General features: G+C 42.0%; 1 protein-coding gene across 1 annotated transcript in view; it reads left to right on the forward strand.

Moving 5' to 3' along the window:
• The first annotated feature begins 16848 nt into the window (after positions 1 to 16848).
• GSR (glutathione-disulfide reductase) overlaps positions 16849 to 20125 on the forward strand; it is a 42237-nt gene continuing 38960 nt past the window's right edge. Inside the window, exon 1 of the mRNA XM_014830773.3 lies at positions 16849 to 17361. Coding sequence (XP_014686259.3) covers positions 17053 to 17361 — 309 coding nt within the window. The 5' untranslated portion in view covers positions 16849 to 17052. The remainder of the gene's footprint in view (positions 17362 to 20125) is intronic.

Below are 20125 nucleotides of genomic sequence, written 5' to 3' on the forward strand. Positions count from 1 at the left end.
GGTTGAGCTGTGACAATCTCTCATTGGCTGAGCTGTTGCTGGGCAAGGAGAAAACCTTCCTTCCTCCTTCTAGGGCAGTAAAGTAGTATCACTTCCTGCAGGAGATGCAAGGTACCTATCTTCCTCTTGGGGTCTGTATTGATGATGTGTGGTAAGTGTGTGAGAGCAAACCTCACACAAATGAGGTTTCTGTTTATTAATTTTCACAGAGTAAAACCAAGTTTCTCACTTACTGCATTTAGGGAGAACACTGTTTTGACATAATCTTAGCAGTGTCTCAGAGGGGTGGTCAAGGGTGATTTTTATAGGGTTTTTGGAGTCTAGATTGGAGTAGTTTAAGGTGGCCTCTTCTATGCAGGGATCTCATTGGGATTGGACATGATGCATGGTTTAGTAGTTTAGGACTTGTGGACCCAGCAAGATGAGAGACTGGAAGGCAGATCTGCCCCCTTTTTTGATAAGGAAGGGGATTTGCCCAGTTAAGTGATCAATTCAACTTCTGAGTGCCTGACGGGGAAGGTTTTTACCCAGATGAGCAACCTTTTGCTCACATAAATGGATTTTCAGGAAGTCTCAAGCTAACAATGAAGTTATGTACTGATTTACAGCCTATCTTTGTGAGCAAGAATTTTGCTGGAACAAATAGTAAAGTCATGTCACTTGATGTAAGGTCTTAGTTCTTAGTGATGATAATTAAGCTATGGGCCACAGGTGTCTCGGTGCTCACAATAAAATCTTAGGAATACCCTTGAGTTAGGTGTAAGAGAAAGAGATTTTAATTTTTCTATCTAGATAGTTTATATTAAACCATTCTCTATTAACATTCTTAAAACACACATTTCACATTTTTCTTATTTAACAAGTGATGCAACCTGTTTTCTTTATGTATAAAAAAGTAGGATTGTCAACACATTTAAAAATTACTTATAATCATATTTGTTGGGGGGGGGTGCAAATGTTTATTAAAATGTAGCCTGAATTGTAAGTATTAAGTGTATCCAAACTGCTTTTGTGACCTAACGTTTGGAATTTTTGCATTTGAAGAATCAACTAGTTAATTTTTGGGATATTTTATTATGAAAATTTTGAGACAGAAAAAATTGAAAAAAGTTTACAGTGGGTATCCATACACCCACCATATTTTTATTATACTTATTTTATCACATATCTATCAATCTATCCATTCATCAGTCTTTTTTTGATGCATTACAAAGCCGCAGACATTAGTACACTTCCTCCAAATACTTCAGGGTGCCTATCATTAACTGTATCATGTGCATATGCATACTTCATATGACATGCATACTTCAGCATGCATATCATTAACTATAATGAAATGCACACGTCTTAACAGTACCATTCCTTGAGTTCCAAAATAAGCATTGTTAAAAGATAAACTGAGGCATATTAAAAATGTCGAGTTTATTTGAGCAAAAATCTATTCAAATCAGGCAGCATCCAATCTAGCAGATAGAAAGGAGCTCCATGGAAGACTTTTATAGTGAGCAGAGAGCAGGAACAAGGAAGTTATATTATGCAGAAAAGCGGGTTGGTTATTGCAAGGTTACTTTCCTTTAGGGGATGGCAGTGGTCTATCAGATTACGTAACTAGTGCTGATCAGGAGATGCCGTTTCTGGGAGAGCTGAAACTGTGTTAAGTCTGGGTTTGATGACATGGGGCTTAGCATAAGTGACTCCATTTGGGGCCTGTTGTCCTGTTTTTTAACAGCATACACCAGTGCAACCCATTTCACTATCAAAATAGAAAACTTTGCCCAGAAAGTAACCATTGTTCTGATTTTTTTTTCCCACCATAGATTAGCTTTGCCTCTTCTGGGGTTCCTATAAATGGAATTGTACAAAATGTACCTGTTTGATTAGGCTTTGTTCACACAGCATAATTTTTTAAACTTTTTATTTTGAAATAATTATAGGTTCACATTGAATTGTAAGAAATACTACAGAGAGATCACATACTTCCTTTACCCAGTTTCCCCCAATGGTAAATTCATGCATAACCAAAGTACAATATCATAAACAGAAAATTCATATAGACATAATCCACTAACCTTATTCAGATTTTACCAGTTTTACATACATCCATTTGTATGTGTGCATTTAGTTCTATGCAGTATTATCACCTGTGTTGATTCATGGGACCACTACTAGTCAAGATACAGAACAGTTCTATCACAAGAATCTCTCGTTCTACCCTTTTATAGCCACAGTCACCTCACTTTCTATCCTTCACCACCACCATACCCCAGGCAACCACTAATCTGTTCACCATCTCTTTAATTTTGTTATTTCAAGAATATTACGTAAGTGCAATCTTAAAGCATGTAAACTTTTGAGATTGGCTTTTTTTTACTCAGTGTAGTCTCCTTGAGATCAATATAAGTTGTTGTGTACATTGATAGTCATTCCTTTTTGGGTTTTTTTGGTGAGGAAGATTGGCCTTGAGCTAACATCTGTTGCCAATCTTCTGTGTTTTTTTTTTCCCTCTCCCCAAAGCTCCAGTATGTAGTTGTATATCCTAGTTGTTAGTCATTCTAGTTCTTCTCTGTGGCATGCCGCCACAGCATGGCTTAATGAGTAGTGCATAGGTCTGCGCCCAGGATCCAAACTGGTGAACCCCAGGCTGCTAAAGTGGAGTGTACAAACTTAACCACTCGGCCACAGGGCCAACCCCTATTCATTCCTTTTTATTGCTGGATAATATTCCTTGGTATGAATGCGTCATAGTTTAACTAACCACTCACCTGTGAAGGACATCTGGATTGTTTCTAGGTTTTGCTATTATGAATAAAGCTGCTATGGACATTTGATTACAAGTTCTTTTGTGAAGTTATATTTTCATTTCTCTGGGATAAAATGCCCAAGTGCAATTGCTGAGTCGTCTTGATACCAGCCCTGATATCAGTTTCCCTACATTAAACCCAGCATATATGGGGTTAAAACCAAAAGCACTCATCCCCTCCCCTGCTTCTCTAAGTTACATTCATATGTAAATATCTGTTTTTTAAACTTTTATATCCCTGAACTTCAGAAGGCAAATAGAAGTTACAAATTGTTAGAGCCCAGGTGGCCTCATGCTAACATTTTGGCTAGTTACAGTCCTTTGAAGTTTTATTACAGGGAAACTAATATCCAGAGAATATGGAGAAGCTGAAGCTTCCCAGACCCCAATTCCTCGCCTTCCTAGCACCAGAATCCACTATCCATCATGGAGGCAGACAACCAAGGATGCTTGCCTGTGGATTCCCTTATCTTGCCATCTCCCTTCCTGCAAGCAGCCTCCCAAGGCCAAAGGCAGGCTAGAGGGGAAGTGCTGACCTGCAAGGCCACAGGCTCCCCTACCCCTACCTAAAACCCCAAGTAAAAACCCCTACCTTTTTTCCTTTGAGGAGGTGGGTCTAACGAACTCCTATCTCCTCATTTGGCTGCCTTTTGATAAAACTCTCTCCTTGCTATAAGCCTGGCATTCCCATTTTTATTTTGGTCTCTCTCTTGTGTGGCAGGTAAAAAAACCTGTGTTTGTGGCTGGTAACAATCTGCTAAACACACGTTTAGTTTTGTAAGAAAATGCCATATTTATTTTTTGGAGAGGCTGTACCATGTTATATTCCCACCAGCAGTGATTCAGTTTTTCCACATCCTTGCCCACATTTGGTATTCTCACTATATTTTATTTTAGCTATTCTAGTGGATATGTAGTGATTTCTCATATTTAATTTGTGTTTCCTTGGTGACTGATGATATTGAGGACTTTTTTTGTGTGCTTATTGACCATTCATTTATCTTCCTTTTTAAGTGTCTATTCAAATCTTTTTAACTGTGTTGTTTCTCTTTTGTGTTAATGAGTCGTAGGAGTTTTTTATGTAGCCTCGCTACTTGTCAGATATAAGTTTTGTGAATATCTCTCTCAGTCTGTAGCTTACCTGTTTATTTTCTTGATGACTTTTTGATAAGTTTTTAATTTTGAAGACCAATTTATCAAATTTTTCTCTCATGGTTATTGCTTTCTATGTCCTGTCCAAGAAACCTTTGCCTACCCTGCAGTTGAAGGATTCTCCTGTTTTCTCCTAAAAGCTTTATGTTTTAGCTTTTATATTTAGGTTTATGAAATTAATTTATTTTTGTAGTTTATTTTTTTCTAAATAATGGGAAAGATGGCTACTTTTGAAAGTAATTTTTCCCTTAGGCTTTATTCCCAACAACTGCAAGCTCAAATTGCAAAAAAAAAAAAAAAAAAAAAAACCCTTAATTTTCACTTCTCAACTTTGTTTTAGAGACATCTTGATGTACTCTATTAGAATTTTGATCAGCTGAATATAATTTAGTGATCTGGTAGAAAGTATTTTGTGATGAATTTGTAGGTTAATATTTTTATGTCCCTTATTAACTTGCATTTAAACATCAATATTCTTTAGCTTCCTTCCTTTTTTAAAGTATGCTTTTTGGTGAGGAAGATTGGCCCTGAGCTAACACCTGTTGCCAATCTTCCTCGTTTTTCTTCCTCCCCAAAGTCCCAGTACATAGTTGTATATGCTAGTTGTAGGTCATTCTAGTTCTTCTGTGTGGGATGCAGCCACAGCATGCCTGATGAGTGGTGCTAAGTCTGCACGCAGGATCCGAACTGGAGAACCCTGGGCCGCCAAAGCGGAGCATGCGAACTTAACCACATGGCCATGGGGGCTCCCCACTTTAGCTTCCTATCTTTATCCAGCAGTCCATATGCATATAAATTAAAATATATGACCAAGAATGTAGACTGTTTAAAACTACATGCTGGTGAAAACCTCCACAGTGGCTTCAGTGTTCAGCAACCACAGTGATCTCACCTTCCTCTGACTTCATAGCACTCATTGCCTTTTCTATTTATTTAGAATTCCATAATACTATTCTTATATTGTTATTTGATTAACATATTCAATATCTTTTATTTTTAAAGATTGGCACCTGGACTAATATGTTTCCAATCTTTTTTTTTTTCTTTTTTTTCTTCTTTTTCTCCCCAAAGCCCCCCAGTACATAGTTATACATTCTAGTTGTGAGTGCCTCTGGCTGTGCTATGTGGGATGCCACCTCAGCATGGCCTGACAAGCAGTGCCATGTCCACACCCAGGATCCAAACTGGCAAAATCCTGAGCCACCGAAGCAGAGTGCACAAACTTAACCGCTCGGCCATGGGGCCAGCCCCTCAATATCTTAAATTCTCTTTAGAAGAAGCAGAGTATAAATGGTAAATAAATTTTTAGGACATTCGTTATTGAACTTTTCCTTTGTGTATGGACTTCTTCCCCAGAGATTCTGATTTAGGAGCTATTATTCAAAGCTCCACAGGTAAGTTTTATAAGTCATGTTTAGATACCATTGAGGAGGGGAGGGAGAATGAATTTAGGCAAGCAATGTGATTGTTATATAAGGAACCATGATTTAAACTTACAGACTTGATTCAGTCAATCAACAACAAATATGAAGCAACTACTATGCCCCAGGCATCATTACAGATGCTGGGAACAGAGCCAGAAATGCGACAGACAAGATTTCTGCTCGCCATGGAGTTTGCACTCCAGTGTGTGATGGTTGATTTTACGTGTCAACTGGGAGGGTGTTTTGGATGAGATTAACATTTCAATCAGCGGACTCTGGGCAAGCAGTTTACCCTTATAATGTGGTGGGAGCAAGGGGGAATTTTCCAACAGACTCCCTTCAGACTGGAACTGCACCATCAGCTCTTTGGGTCCCTGCCTGCTGGACTGTGGGCTGGAACTATGACATCAGTTCTCCTGAGTCTCCAGCCTACTGGCCCACACTGCAGATTTTGCACTCGCCAGGCTTCATAATCACGTGAGCCAATTCCTTAAAATAAGTTTCTTTCTATAAACAAATAAAATCTTATATGTGAAAATATATTTATATAAATGCGCATGTGCACACACACATATATTCTATTGGTTCTATTTCTCTGGAGAACCCTGACTAATACATAGTGGGAGAGACTATGAAAGAGAAGAAAACCAACATAATATTTTTAGGTGGTGATATGAATTATGAAGATAACAAAACAGGGTAATATAATAAAGGATGGGGATTGAAGAGAACAGTTGGAGATATCTTAAATTAGTGGTTCTCAAGGTGTGGTCCCCAGGTCAACTGCATCACCTAGGAACCAGTTAGAAATTCAGATTCACAGGCACCAGACCAGTAAATGAGAGCTTCTAGGGGTGGGGCACACTGTTTTAACAGGCCCTCTAGGTGTTTCTGATGCAAGCTAAAGTTTGAAAACCGCTGCTTTAGATAATAAGCAGCAAAAGTCTCTCTGAGAAACTATTTGGTCTGGATCCAGAATGACAAGGAAGCAGCAATCTTGTAAAGAGCTGAGAAAAGATTTCCCAGGCAGAGGGAACAGCAATTACAAAGGAGGAAATAAGCAGAAGACCACTGTGTTTGGAGCATAGTAATCAGGAGTTTTGATTCAAGAGGAAGAAGACATTGAAAAATTGAGCAGAGACTAAGAATAGTACCTTCTCCTTAAGGTTGTTTTGAGGATCCACTAAGAAAATTCCTGTTAAAGTGCTTGGGACACTGCGATACATGTAAGTGCCTAAGAAGTGTTAACTGTCATTGCCCTAATGTCACAGATGAGCAGGAGAAGCTCAGAGAGGTCACCCCGAGTTCCTCAGATGTATATCTGGCAAATGGTAAAGTTGAGATTAGAACCAAAGTTTATCTAAAGCCTACCCACTTTCCACCATACCACCCGTGTCACAAAAAGATAAATAAAATAGCCACAAACATGGGATTTTTTAAATTAAGATTATGATAGTTAACAACTTTGTGAAATTACAGTTGTACATCATTATTAGTCATGTTGTAGGTACACCACTTCACCCCTAGTGCCCTCCCCCCAACCCCCTTTCCCCTGGTAACCACCGATCAGTTCTCTTTGTCCATATGTTAACTACCACCTACGAGTGGAGTCATACAGAGTTCGTCTTTCTCTGTCTGGCTTATTTCACTCAACATAATACCCTCAAGGTCTATCCATGTTGTTGTGAATGGGACGACTTTGTCCTTTTTTATGGCTGAGTAGTATTCCATTGTATATATATATATACCATATCTTCTTTATCCAATCATCATTTGCTGGGCACTTAGGTTGGTTCCATGACTTGGCTATTGTGAATAATGCTGCGATGAACATAGGGGTGCATGGGACTTTTGGAATTGCTGATTTCAGGTTCTTAGGATAGATACCCAGTAGTGGGATGGCTGGGTCATAAGGTATTTCTATTTTTAACTTTTTGAGGAATCTCCGTACTGTTTTCCATAGTGGCTGTACCAGTTTGCATTCCCACCAACAGTGTATGAGGGTTCCTTTTTCTCCACAGCCTCTCCAACATTTGTCACTCTTGGTTTTGGATATTTTTGCCATTCTAACAGGTGTAAGGTGATATCTTAGTGCAAAAAGTATCCACTTATGTGTAGATATAGGATCATCTATAAATGTTTGGATTTAATTAAAAATTGCAACACATCACTCAAGTTAATGATGATTCCATTGTACGTTTTGGGGATGACACTGTACAGATGGTCATTTTCATATGTTCCAGTATGAAAAATGGATTGTCTTCCAAGAAAATACAGTAGACTATTATGTGAGAAAACAAATATGTTTACATAGATGTAAAACAATAACAGGGCTTTTCTTTAGTAAGGGAATTATGGATAATTTTCACAATAACAATAATAAAGGCTTATATTGAGAGCTCATTATATGCCAGGCATTTTCTCACTTAGTGTTTTTGTTTTATTACTTATGTATTCTCCATTTGACTAAATTTTCCATGTTTTCTACAAAGAACTTTGTTTTTTAAGTGAGAAAAAGTTACTGACTTTTGGGTAAGATTGCAGGGACAAAAACATGAATCAAGCTTGCTTCCATTGGAAATCCCACTAAAATGACATCAAAGAGATGTCATTAAAAGGCCCAAACCCACAAGAATACAGGGAATAAGAGAATAGGATCAGCATAAAAATATTTGAAGATAGAAAGCCTATGGAAAAGTGGTAAAAGACTTCTCAGACCTAAGAAAGCAAATTGCAAAACCAGCAGGAGGTAAATGCCAGGCACTAAGCTGATTACAATGCAAAATCCCCAAAATGCCAAGGAATTGGAAGTACCAGATAGCTCTGGAAGTGAGAGTGGGTGAAGGTAGAGCTAAAACAGAGCACTGGCCTGGTGGCACAGCAGTTAAGTGCACACGTTCTGCTCCGGCGGCCCAGGGTTCGGGGTTCGCCAGCTCAGATTCCAGGTGTGGACATGGCACCGCTTGGCAAGCCATGCTGTGGTAGGCGTCCCACATATAAAGTAGAGGAAGATGGGCATGGATGTTAGCTCAGGGCCAGTCTTCCTCAGCAAAAAAAAAGAGGAGGATTGGCGGCAGATATTAGCTCAGGGCTAAGCTTCCTCAAAAAAAATAAATTAATTAAAAAAAAAAGGAAAGTCCATTTAAGATGCAGCACGCCTCCCCTACTCTGCATGACTGCTTCTCCCAAACCCCAGCTGAGAATAACTGAGATTGATCATCTCGAAAAGGGAAAACAGAGGTCTCTACACTGGAGAGGTCAGGCTCTACCTGGTTCTGCTCTTTCATAGTTCCCTGTACTTTTCCTTGAGAGCACTTACGACCATCAGACATAATAGTTAAACAATTATTTAAATGTTGCTCCACTACACTGTTAGCTCACGAGGGCAGAAAGGTGCTTAGTTTATCACTGCATTTCCATTGCCTACCACAGTCAATGGAACAAAATGAGTAAGCAGTGGATATCTGTTGAGTGAATGAATATATACATATTCATTAGACTAGATATTATGTCCTCCATTTTTAAGTTGGGATTATTGCATTTTTAATCACTATGGAGCAATTATCCCCACAGTCCTCAAGAGAAAATTGATCCAACATAGGTCATTTAAAACTTCTGGCATTTTGTAAGTAGTTTAAAAGAGGAGATGTTGTAAGCAATGTTTCTTCAAAGTTGTGCTCTTTCACTACACCTAATATTTTCACTTTTTCAGCAACCCGTATTTGGTCCATGACAGATGAGGTGAGCCCAAGGGACATTTGACTGTGAAATCCAGATCTGCACCATTGCCAGGGTTTCATTGATCAGAAGATTGTTCAAAGGCCACTTTGAACAAACACCCACATTTTTCACTTTCGGCCCATTATGGAATAATAGGGACCAAATCTACAATTAGAAAACTCAACAAGAATATGAAACAAGTGTTTTTCAGATATTGGACAACTGGTAGCACAGGATTATGATACTTAAGAGAAGGAAAATAAATGAGGTGAACCCAATGATCACCTCGGCTTTCTGCCTGGAGGCACATCACATACCATGGTTCCAGGGGGGCCCTCAAGCAGAGCACATATGAGTTGAGGAGACTCAGATGCAACTCTGTCTCACTGAGTTGAGGAGACAGAGATCAGAGTTCAGTGAGGTTAAGGTCGCTAGAAATTGTGGTGTAGAGTTCTAGAGGAGAGGGAGCTAGGAAAAAAAGCTCCTGTGGCTGGCCTGGTGGTGCAGCAGTTAAGTTCGCACGTTCCGCTTTGGCAGCCCAGGGTTCGCCAGTTCGGATCCGGGGTGTAGACATGGCACCGCTTGTCAAGCCATGCTGTGGTAGGCGTCCCACATATAAAGTAGAGGAAGATGGGCACAGATGTTAGCTCAGGGCCAGTCTTCCTCAGCAAAAAAGAGGACGATTGGTGGCAGATGTTAGCTCAGAGCTGATCTTCCTAAAAAAAATATATATATATATATATGAAAAAGAAAAATAGAAAAAAAGGCTTCAGAAATCCACTTGGGGGCCTAAGCTGCACATACAAAGGGAGAAACTCCTCAAAACCAGGCAAAGACAGCTCAGGGTGCTGTAAGGTGAATGAATAATACAGCTCAAGTAGGTAAGGAGACATTCATATTCCAATAGCCAGAGCAGAGAGTTCTTCTTGATCACCTAGGGAACGAGTCAACAAACATTTTCTGTAAAGGACCAGATAGTGAGTATTTTAAGCTTTGCAGGTCATACAGTCTTTACCTCAGCTATTCAACTCTGCTGTTGTAGCAGGAAAGCAGCCATACACAATAAATGAACAAATGATTGTGGCTGTGTTCCATTAAAACTTTATTTACAAAAACAGGCTGTGGGCTGGGCTTGGCCTGCAGACTGTATAGTTTTCTGACCCCTTAAGTGAGGCATTTAAGAGACCACAAAAGAGTGGTACCCTATTCGTGGGGATAAACTATCCTTAGAGTAAGGGCTACTTTAGACCTGCTCTAACAAAAGTTCTAGAAGATGGGTCACAAGAGGATCAAGCTGATCTGTAAATAACAACTTCCTGCAGAAACAAAGCCCAACCCTTTTTAAAGAAAAAACCCAAAATTCAGGTATTTACTGTCATGATGTCCACCATTAAATAAAAAATTACTAGACAAGCCAAGAAGCAGGCAAAGATGACAGATAAGCAGAAGAAAACACAATCAATAGAAATAGACCCAGAAATGACAGACATGATGGAATTAGCAGACATGACTTTATTTATTTTTTTAAAGATTTTATTTTTTTCCTTTTTCTCCCCCAAGCCCCCTGGTACTTAGTTGTATATTCTTAGTTGTGGGTCCTTCTAGTTGTGGCATGTGGGATGCTGCCTCAGCGTGGTTTGATGAGCAGTGCCATGTCTGCACCCAGGATTCGAACCAATGAAACACTGGGCTGCCTGCAGCAGAGCGCGCAAACTTAACCACTCGGCCATGGGGCCAGCCCCTAGCAGGCATGACTTTAAATACACCAACAATGAAAAATGGTTGTCAGAGTGGTGAAATTATGTATGATTTTTTTTCTTTTTCTAAACATATGTATAAATAAATTTTTAAAACAGTATATTATGTATCTCTATGTAATATTGTTTAGCATATTTTAAATGTCATATAAATATATAATACTCTTTTCTCATTTAACATTATAGTTGTTAGATTATTCCAAGTAGATATGTGTAGTTCTAGTTTATTTTCACTTCTGCATACTTTTCCATTATAAGACATGAATACCTATTTTTCTGATGATAGACTTTTATTTCCAAGAAGAGAGAAATGATAAACACCAAATTGAGGATACTGATTACCTCTTAGGGGAGGGAGAAAGGAAGGAGGATGTGACTGGGTTAGCTATAGAGAGCTACACAGTGTGATAGTACTTCATTTCTTAAGCTGAGAGGTGTGGATGTTCACTGTATTCTTTTTTTTTTAACTTTTTTTTTTTGAGGTAGATTAGCCCTGAGCTAACATCTGCTGCCAATCCTCCTCTTTTTGCTGAGGAAGACTGGCCCTGAGCTAACATCTGTGCCCATTTTCCTCTACTTTATATGTGGGATGCCTACTACAGTATGGCTTGCCAAGCAGTGCCATGTCCACACCCGGGATCCAAACTGGCAAACCCCAGGCCACCAAAGTGGAATGTGTGAACTTAACCACTGTGCCACTGGGCCAGCCCCTGTATTATTCTTTATATTTTGTTTATCTTAAATATTGCAAATACATTTTAAAAGTAAATAGTCACAGAAACAATACCACATATTTAGGTTCTGAATAGGAATATTAGTGTTATTCCTAAGGCTTTTTATGATTTCCCTCATCATCATCTTTTTTTTTTTTTTTGGTGAGAAAGATTGGCCCTGAGCTAACATCTGTTACGAATCTTCCTATTTCTGCTTGAGGAAGATTGTCACTGAGCTAACATCTGTGCCAATCTTCCTTTATTTTGCATGTGGGATGCTGCCACAGCATGGCCTGATGAGTGACGCACAGGTCCACACCTGGGACCCAAACTGGCCAACCTCAGGCTGCCAAAGTGGAGTGCACAAACTTAACCACTATGCCACCAGGTCAGCCCCTACCCCACCTTCTAATTTCAAAATACATTTGTAAAACAACTTGAGATCAAAAGGGTGAAAGAGAGCTAGCCCCAGTGGTCTAGTGGTTGAGTTTGGCATGCTGTGCTTTGGCAGCCCAGGTTTAGTTGCCAGGCAAGGACCTACACCACTCATCTATCAGTGGCCATGCTGTGATGGCAACTCACATACAAAATAGAGGAAGATTGGCAACAGATGTTAGCTCAGGGCTAATCTTCCTCAGCAAAAAAAAAAAAAAAAACCAAAACAACAACAACAACAAAAAACAGGGTCAATGAGCTATTTGGCACATCTATGATTTCTCTCTAGATATGTCTTCTGAGTTAGTATCCATTTCCCAACAAAGCAGATTTGCTGTTCTGCCTCAGAAAGATTCCTTCTCATGATCATAAAATTTGCCATTTGTTAACCTCACATTCAGTTATAGTAGTTATTGCTCAGTGTTTTCAATGTTTATCCTTTGCCTCAATATAAAACACTGAAATTGTATAACTGAGTAATATTTGTTTTATTCCTTTCCTCATATTATTTTTATCCTTCTCACAAAACTGTAATTACCTTCACACAGTCATGTGCTCCATAATGACATTTCAGTCAACGATGGACTGCATATGATGGTGGTCGCATAAGATTAGTACCATACAGGGCCAGCCCTGTGGCAGAGCAGTTAAATTCGCATGCTCCACTTTGACAGCCCAGGGTTTCGCCGGTTCGGATCCTGGGCGTGGACATGGCACCACTCATGAGGCCATGTTGAGACGGCATCCCACATGCCATGACTAGAAGGACCCACAACTAAAAATATACAACTATGTACTGGGGTGATTTGGGGAGGAAAAAAATAGAAAAAAAAATATTCGTACCACACAGCCTAGGTGTATAGTAGGCTGCACCATCTAGATTTATGTAAGTACACTCAGTGATGTTTGCACAATGATGAAATCACCTAATTACACATTTCTCAGAACATATCTCCATTGTTAAGTGACACATGACTGTATATGCTCCATGAGAAACACATTTCATTGAGCAACCCCTTATGTGCAAGGTTCTTTGTATACCACTATTTCCTGCACAGGCTTCTCAGGTGTTTATAGAAGTACCATTACCATCTTCTTTCTAACGTAATAGCTCCTGACCTGTAACCTCAAATAACACAAAGTTATTATATAAATTAGTCACTCATCAAGTTGGGGGTGGGGGTGGTAGAATTGGGGAGAGGCAGGAGAGGGAGGAATACAAAGGGGCACCAGAAAACTTGGGGAGGTGATGGATGTGCATATTATCATGATGGTGGTGATGATTTCATGGGCATATCCATATGTCAAAACTTACTAAATTTTACACTTTAAAAAAATAAATAAGTACATTAGTCACTTATGAGTCATGAATATATTTCTTACAAATTATACTATAGAAAAATTGCAGAGGGAGGGCCCGGTGGCGTAGTGATTAAGTTCATGCTCTGCTTAGTCAGCCTGGGGTTTGCTGGTTCAGATCCTGTAAGGACCTAGCACTGCTCATCAAGACACACTGTGGTGGTATCCCACATACAACACAGAGGAAGATTGGCACAGATGTTATCTCAGCAACAATCTTCCTCAAGCAAAAAGAGGAAGATTGGCAACAGATGTTAGCTCAGGGCCAGTTTTCCTCACCAAAAAAAAAAAGAAAGAAAGAAAATGTGATATTCAACAATTTCTCCTGCAAAAAACTCATTGAAAAAAATCCTGGATCTTGTCTTTTCACCATAAGACATTATCTGTGATGGCTTCTTTCCGGTAATGGTTAAGAGATTAGGCTTCAGAGTTAGGTCTCCAGGATTTGAATTCCTGCTCTGCCATTCACCAGCTGTGTAATCTTGGACAAGTTATTTACCCTCTTTGAGCCTCAGTCTCCTCATCTATAAAATTGAGATAATAATAGTATTTATTTCTTGGGCTGAGGAGGGGATAAGATGTAAAACTCTTAGCACCAGCCTCATAAAGCTCCTAGGCACAACGCTTAGCTCAGTGCATATTAATTATTATTTTGACAAATACTTCAGTGTCTTTGTGGAAATCACCTTGGTCTAGTGTTCAAAAGAAAATATTTAATGATGAAACTATTAAAAAGTGAAATAATTGTTTGGGGATCCACCATTTCTCACAAATCATGCTAGCTTATAATGATGTCACAAGACTGCCACGTTTGAATAATTTAGTTCATTTTTATTCTCAGCCTTTAATATCATCCTGAAACTCTTATTAACATTAACTAAATTTTTACTTTCACTGACATTTCTTTGCTTGAAGAAGAGAAAGCTTAGACATGGTGTGAAGTCTTCAAGTGCTTAGGATATATGGCTACCTGTTCCCTTCCCACCTAAGTCAGAAGCACAAAGGAAAAACACTGACATGAAAATAAAATATTTTAGTCCCAAATAATACCTTAGGAATCTTTAGTTTCAACATATTGCATGGGATTATGTAATTAGGTGATTAAAAAGTTTTTTCTTGAGGCCAGCCTGGTAGTGTACCAGTTAAGTTTGTGCAATCACTTCAGCAACCCAGGGTTCGCGGGTTAGGATCCTGGGTGCGGACCTACACACTGCTTGTCAAGCCATGCTGTGGGGGGCGTCCCACCTACAAAATAGAGGAAGACTGGCACAGATATTAGCCCAGCAACAATCTTCCTCAAGCAAAAATAGGAAGATTGGCAACAGATGTTAGCTCAGGGCCACTCTTCCTCACCAAAAAAAAAAAAAAGTGCTTTTCTCCTTTAAAACTAGCAGAGACATAGACCTTTACAGACTCTTTTTATCTTCTTTATATTTGCTTTAAGGTGTCATTTTTCTCCCATTTTTAAGGCGTCCATTTTTCTTCCTGGTTCAAGACTTGTCATCTTTGACTCTTGTACCCTCCCTGCAACTTATCAGTTTCACCTCTTCATGTCTGTTCAATCTGTTCCTTCCTGTCCTCAATACTGCTACCTATGACCTTTGCTTCCCATACTGCCAGTTTCACCATGTTCATTTCTTATATTTCCAGGGAAAGACACCTCTGAGAAATCTCCAGTGACTCCTATTGCTTGTGGAGTAAAGTCCAGACACCTTAGCCTGGTTATAAGCAGGGCTTTGCAGGACTCCACCCATGTCCCATTATCCCCTTCCAGCAGCCCTCCGTCTAGCCAGTGCACCGCTCTACTTACTGTTTCCAGTCCCCGCCCTCTCATCTCCTCCACTCTAAGTTATTCTCCTTGTTTCATGTCTTATTTCCTTTTTCACTTCACGGATGAAGAAACTGACACTCAGAGAGGTTAAGTGACTATGACAGCACCTGTGGGAGAATAAGAATGCAAGTTTCTCTGCCTCAGACCCTACTCCTGAACGCTCCAGTGGGTATCTCTTAAGAACAAGGATATTCTCTCACATAACCACAGGACAACGATCAAACTCAGGAAATCTAACGTCGATGTAGTACCATTATATATTATACGGGCCATATTAAAATTTCACGAATTGTCCTTTATAGTGAATTTTCCCCAATCCAGAATCGCACCCAGGATCAAGCCTTGCTTTTACTTCTCATATTTCTTCAATCTTCTTTAAGCTTCTTTAAGTTCTTTAGCCTTGCTTTGTTTTCAAGACATTGATAGTTTTTAAAGAGTAGAGGTTAACTGTCTATAACATTTCCCTCAATGTGGGTTTTTCTGTGTTACCTCATGATTAGATTCAGGTCATGGATTTTTAGCAGGAATGGTACATAAGTGAAGTTGTGTACTTCCTTCCTCACATCAGGAGGCACACAATGACAGCTGTCTCATCACTGGCAAGACATGACTTTGGTAAGCTGGTGTCTGGCCCACTGTAAAGTTACCATTTTTTCCTTTGTGATCAATAAGCAATCTGTGGGGACATATTCCGCAGTCGCTTTTTCCCCATCAAACTTTCACTCAGCGGTTTTAACATTCATTGATGTTTAAGTGACAACAATTATCACTATGAGAGGTCACTACGATAGTTGCAAAATAATTTTTCTAACCCTGTTGTTCTTTCTACATTTATATAAACACCTGACATTCTACTGGAAGGAAAACTTTCCCTTCTTCCTGTATGTTACTTTTTAATCAGGAAAAAAAAAACCAAAACGTAAAAAAAGAACTGGATACCATTCTAACTGGAGTGTGCTTGGTTCCGGTTCGCCTTCAGGCTTCTCTGTGGCCCGGACCTTCATTCCTCTGCCTTCAGAGCTCTCAGCCTTGCGGACGATGGGCACGGGCCATGGACGGTGGACGATCGCCACACGGATTCAAAGCCCAGTTACTAATTTGCTGTGCAGTTGGTAGTTCCAGATATTCTAACACGACACCCCAGTCTCTTTAGCTCGGGAGGAAAATGCTTTTGTGTCTCCATCCCTACCCTATCTTTATGCTTCATCTGTGGATCACAAAAGTATTTATTCCAACATTTCCCAAACTAAATGTGCTTAAGAATCACCCGAAAGCTGGAGAGGGCGCTGCTGAAAGTGTAGATTGCTGGGGGCCCGCCCCGGGGGGTTCCCGATTTTGTAGATGAGGGTCAGGGCCCAGGAGCCAGCACTCCAGGTGGTCTGCGGAACAAACTTTGAGAAACATCACCCTCGAAAATAATGGAGGTAAATCTCCCTTCCTCAAGGAAAAGTCGGCGCCACTGGCAACTCCAAGGTGCCCGCTCAGGAAAGGCTGGGTGAAACAAGGGGGCGCTCATCCTTCCGCGCCCCACTGGCCTTCAGAAACAGACATCTGGTTGATGCCACGCCGGTCGCGGGACACAGGTGCTGGGGGAAGAGGCGGCTGGCGGAGGGAGACCGCAGGATCCCCACTTTGGGCAGGCGGGCGGCCGGGTCCTCGCGCGCAGGGACGGGGACAGGGTGCGGGGAGGCCCGCCCTGGTTCCGCCGACCCTTGGCCGGAGAGCCCCACCCCTCACCCTTACCCCCGCCCCCCCGGCCGGGTGCTTAGTCACGGTGAGGCTGCGCTCGTCCGGGGCCCGCGCCCCCGCCTTCCCCGGGGACCCGCCCCGGGCCTCCCCGGCTCCGTGCACTTCCGCCTGCATGGCCCTGCTGCCGCGGGCGCTGGGCGCGAGCGCGGGCACGAGCTGGCTGCGGGCGGCGCGCGCCCTCCGCGGCTTCCCGCTGGTGCAGCCCCGGGCCGCCCTCGCACTCGCCCTCGCCCTCGCCCGCGCCATGGCCTGCAGGCAGGAGCCGCAGCCGCAGGGCCCGCCGCCCGCCGCCGGCGCCGTGGCCTCCTACGACTACCTGGTGATCGGGGGCGGCTCGGGCGGGCTGGCCAGCGCGCGCCGGGCGGCAGAGCTGGGCGCCAGGGCCGCCGTGGTGGAGAGCCACAAGCTGGGCGGCACTTGCGTGAGTATCGGTTCCCCCCCGGCGTTTTTCCTCGCGCCTCGGGCTCTGCAGCGCAGCGTCCCGCAGCTCCCCTTGCTTTCACCTCGCCAGGAGCAGCCTGTGCTCTTTCCTGGTACGATGCATGCATCCGATACCCGAGGATGGGCCCCCAGCGCTGCGCTTTCCGCTTTCCCACCAGCATCTGAGGTCAGGATCTCAGCAGGTTTAGATGAGAGTAGTGTAAATGGTCTTCCAGCGGCCCCCCAAGCTAAGCCTGCGTCTGTTTCAGCCCAGGTGCAACGTTAATGATGGCCGCAGGTGGTTAAATCCAGCATGACTTTCCTGCCCCTTCCCTCGTCCAGGTGGAAGAGTATTGCGTTCCATGCTTGATCTCATCCCTGGGTCCACGAAACATGAAGCTGCACCTGGAAAAATTGCGGCTGGCCTGTGTGTGAGGAGTCGGGGTGGGGGGTAACGCAGATCCAGTTCTCTCCCTTCAATTTCAAGGGCAGAATGACTTCCAGCAGTGGTTGTCGCCCTTGCCTGCACGTTACAATCACCTGAGGAGTTGAAAATTCCTGCTGCTTGGGTGCAGCCTCGGCTCTGGGAGTTTTGGAAGCTCCGCAGGTGATTCTGAACTGCAGTTAAGGCTGAGAACCATGACTAAAGGTTACTTTGATGTAGGATTTACTATTAAATGAATTCTCAGACCTTTTCCTTTTGTTTTGTTTTGGGGGGGATTTTAAAACTACCAAAAAAAAAAAAAGAGAGAGAGAGAGTTGTAAATCCTGCGATGAGAAACTAGTCATCATTTAAAAAATAAGTTTTGGCCCCAAGTTATTGGTGTGGCCTTTTCTGTCACAAGACTTGGGTGAGGTACTTGCTGCTAAAAGTAAAATGTTGTGGGGCCGGCCCGGTGGCCGAGTGGTTATGTTCGGGCGCTCTGCTTCCCTGCGGCCCAGGGTTGCGCTGGTGCGGATCCTGGGCGCCACGTGGCGCCGCTCAACAAGCCATGCTGAGGCAGCGTCCCACATAGCACAACCAGAAGGACCTACAACTAAAATATACGGCTATGTACTGGGAGGCTTTGGGGAGAAGGAGGGGAGAAAAAAAAAGATTGGCAGCAGATGTTAGCTCAGGTGCCAATCTTTAAAAAACAAGTAAAATGTTGTATCTAAGAGAAACCTGGGGTTGGGGATGGGTCCTCTAAAATCCTTTGGAGACTGATGTTTAAATGATACTAATTTGGGAATCCCTTAGGGCTGTTTGTGTACCTCTTATCACCTTAACAAAATACCTTCCTCAATAACTGTGTGTGAAATGAATGAAACTCGGAATTGACAGCTGTGAAAGGGCTGACTCCGTTGTCCACTGCTCATCTTTCAAGTTCAAAATGAAAGTTTTGAGGAAAGGTGATTAATTATCCAGTTGCACCTTGACATCTTAGTCCAGACAGACTCTTAGGAATGTCTGTCTCTACAGAAAGCAGATTGTGGGGTGCCACTAAGAGACCCCCTGGACAACTGGTGAAAGCACTTGGTAACTGCTCATCTTTGTACCTTGCTCCTTTTTTCTATCGTCCTTCTTCCCTGTTTATGTCATAATCAGCATGTGGCATCTGTCATCATTGTCTGGTTCCACTGGTTTTAACCAAGAAGGGGCTGACCTGGTTTTTAGGTTCCTGTTAGAATGTGAATACACTCAGAGAGAAACTACTGAGAGCAATCAAAGGACAGCTCGAGATGGGCAGCCATTTACTGCCCCAGAGAGGGCCTGGCCTGACTTATCTCCTGCTGCTGCTGCAGCTTTTATTCCCCTGGAAGCATTGATATCTCAGCAAATCCCCTATTGGACATTTTTATGGAATTCCGTTTGGGCTCTTCTCTAACCGGTTTTTGGTTTGGAATTACAAGGAAGGGTGTTAGGTAGGCGTTGAATATCAGAGAAGGTACAACCAGTTGCTAAGACTCAAGTTCAGATTTGGTGAGATTCCAGTTATTTGGGCTAGCCCCAGCTGCAGGAATGAACTGATTACATGCAGCGACTTCCAAGCAGGTCTGGGGAAAGCTGTCTGAAGCACATCGTTTCATTTGCTCACGTCCTTATTTCTTGTATTCTAAGTGCTAAGTATTTGGATTGGGGCTGGCTGAGAGAATGGGGTAGATACAAACATTTGTAAACAAAGGTCCCGTCCCTCGAGGAATTTACAGTATAGTGGGGGAGCAAAATGTGGACAATCCCAAAGTGAGGTGCTCTGGATTCGTTGCTGCAGGTAATAGCAAACTACAGAATTTGTGAGAAGAGTTGGAATTATCACTTCTGCCTGAGCATCATGGGGTGGTTTCGCGAAGGAGATCGTTTCTTTCTCAGCTTGAACAGATGAATATCATTCTTTGGCAAGGAAAGGTCAGGGGCCGAGGCATAGGGGCAGAAGATGTTGTGTCACCAAATGTGACTAGAGCAGAAGTGTCTCTAATAGAAGTAAGAGATAGAGAAGCTGATGGGTAAGTTGTGGTAAAAAAAGTAGAGTTTCTGAAAGCGCAATAAACTGTGGAAGGGTTTTGAGTAGGAGAGTGACAATAGGAGTGGTTTTCTGGTAGTGGTACTATTGAGAGATGTCCCTTGGGAAAGTCAGATGGGAGTTTCTTTAATATTCACTCTCCAACTAATTTTTTCCTTAATAACATACATTGATTCTAAAGCCTGGTACATCTTTTTAAGTTGCCATGGACGAATTCACATGGGAGGTTCAAATTAGCCTTACTGTAGCCGTGGTTATTTCCAG

This window comes from Equus asinus, chromosome 27, assembly GCF_041296235.1.
Source record: "Equus asinus isolate D_3611 breed Donkey chromosome 27, EquAss-T2T_v2, whole genome shotgun sequence".
NCBI lineage: Eukaryota > Metazoa > Chordata > Mammalia > Perissodactyla > Equidae > Equus > Equus asinus.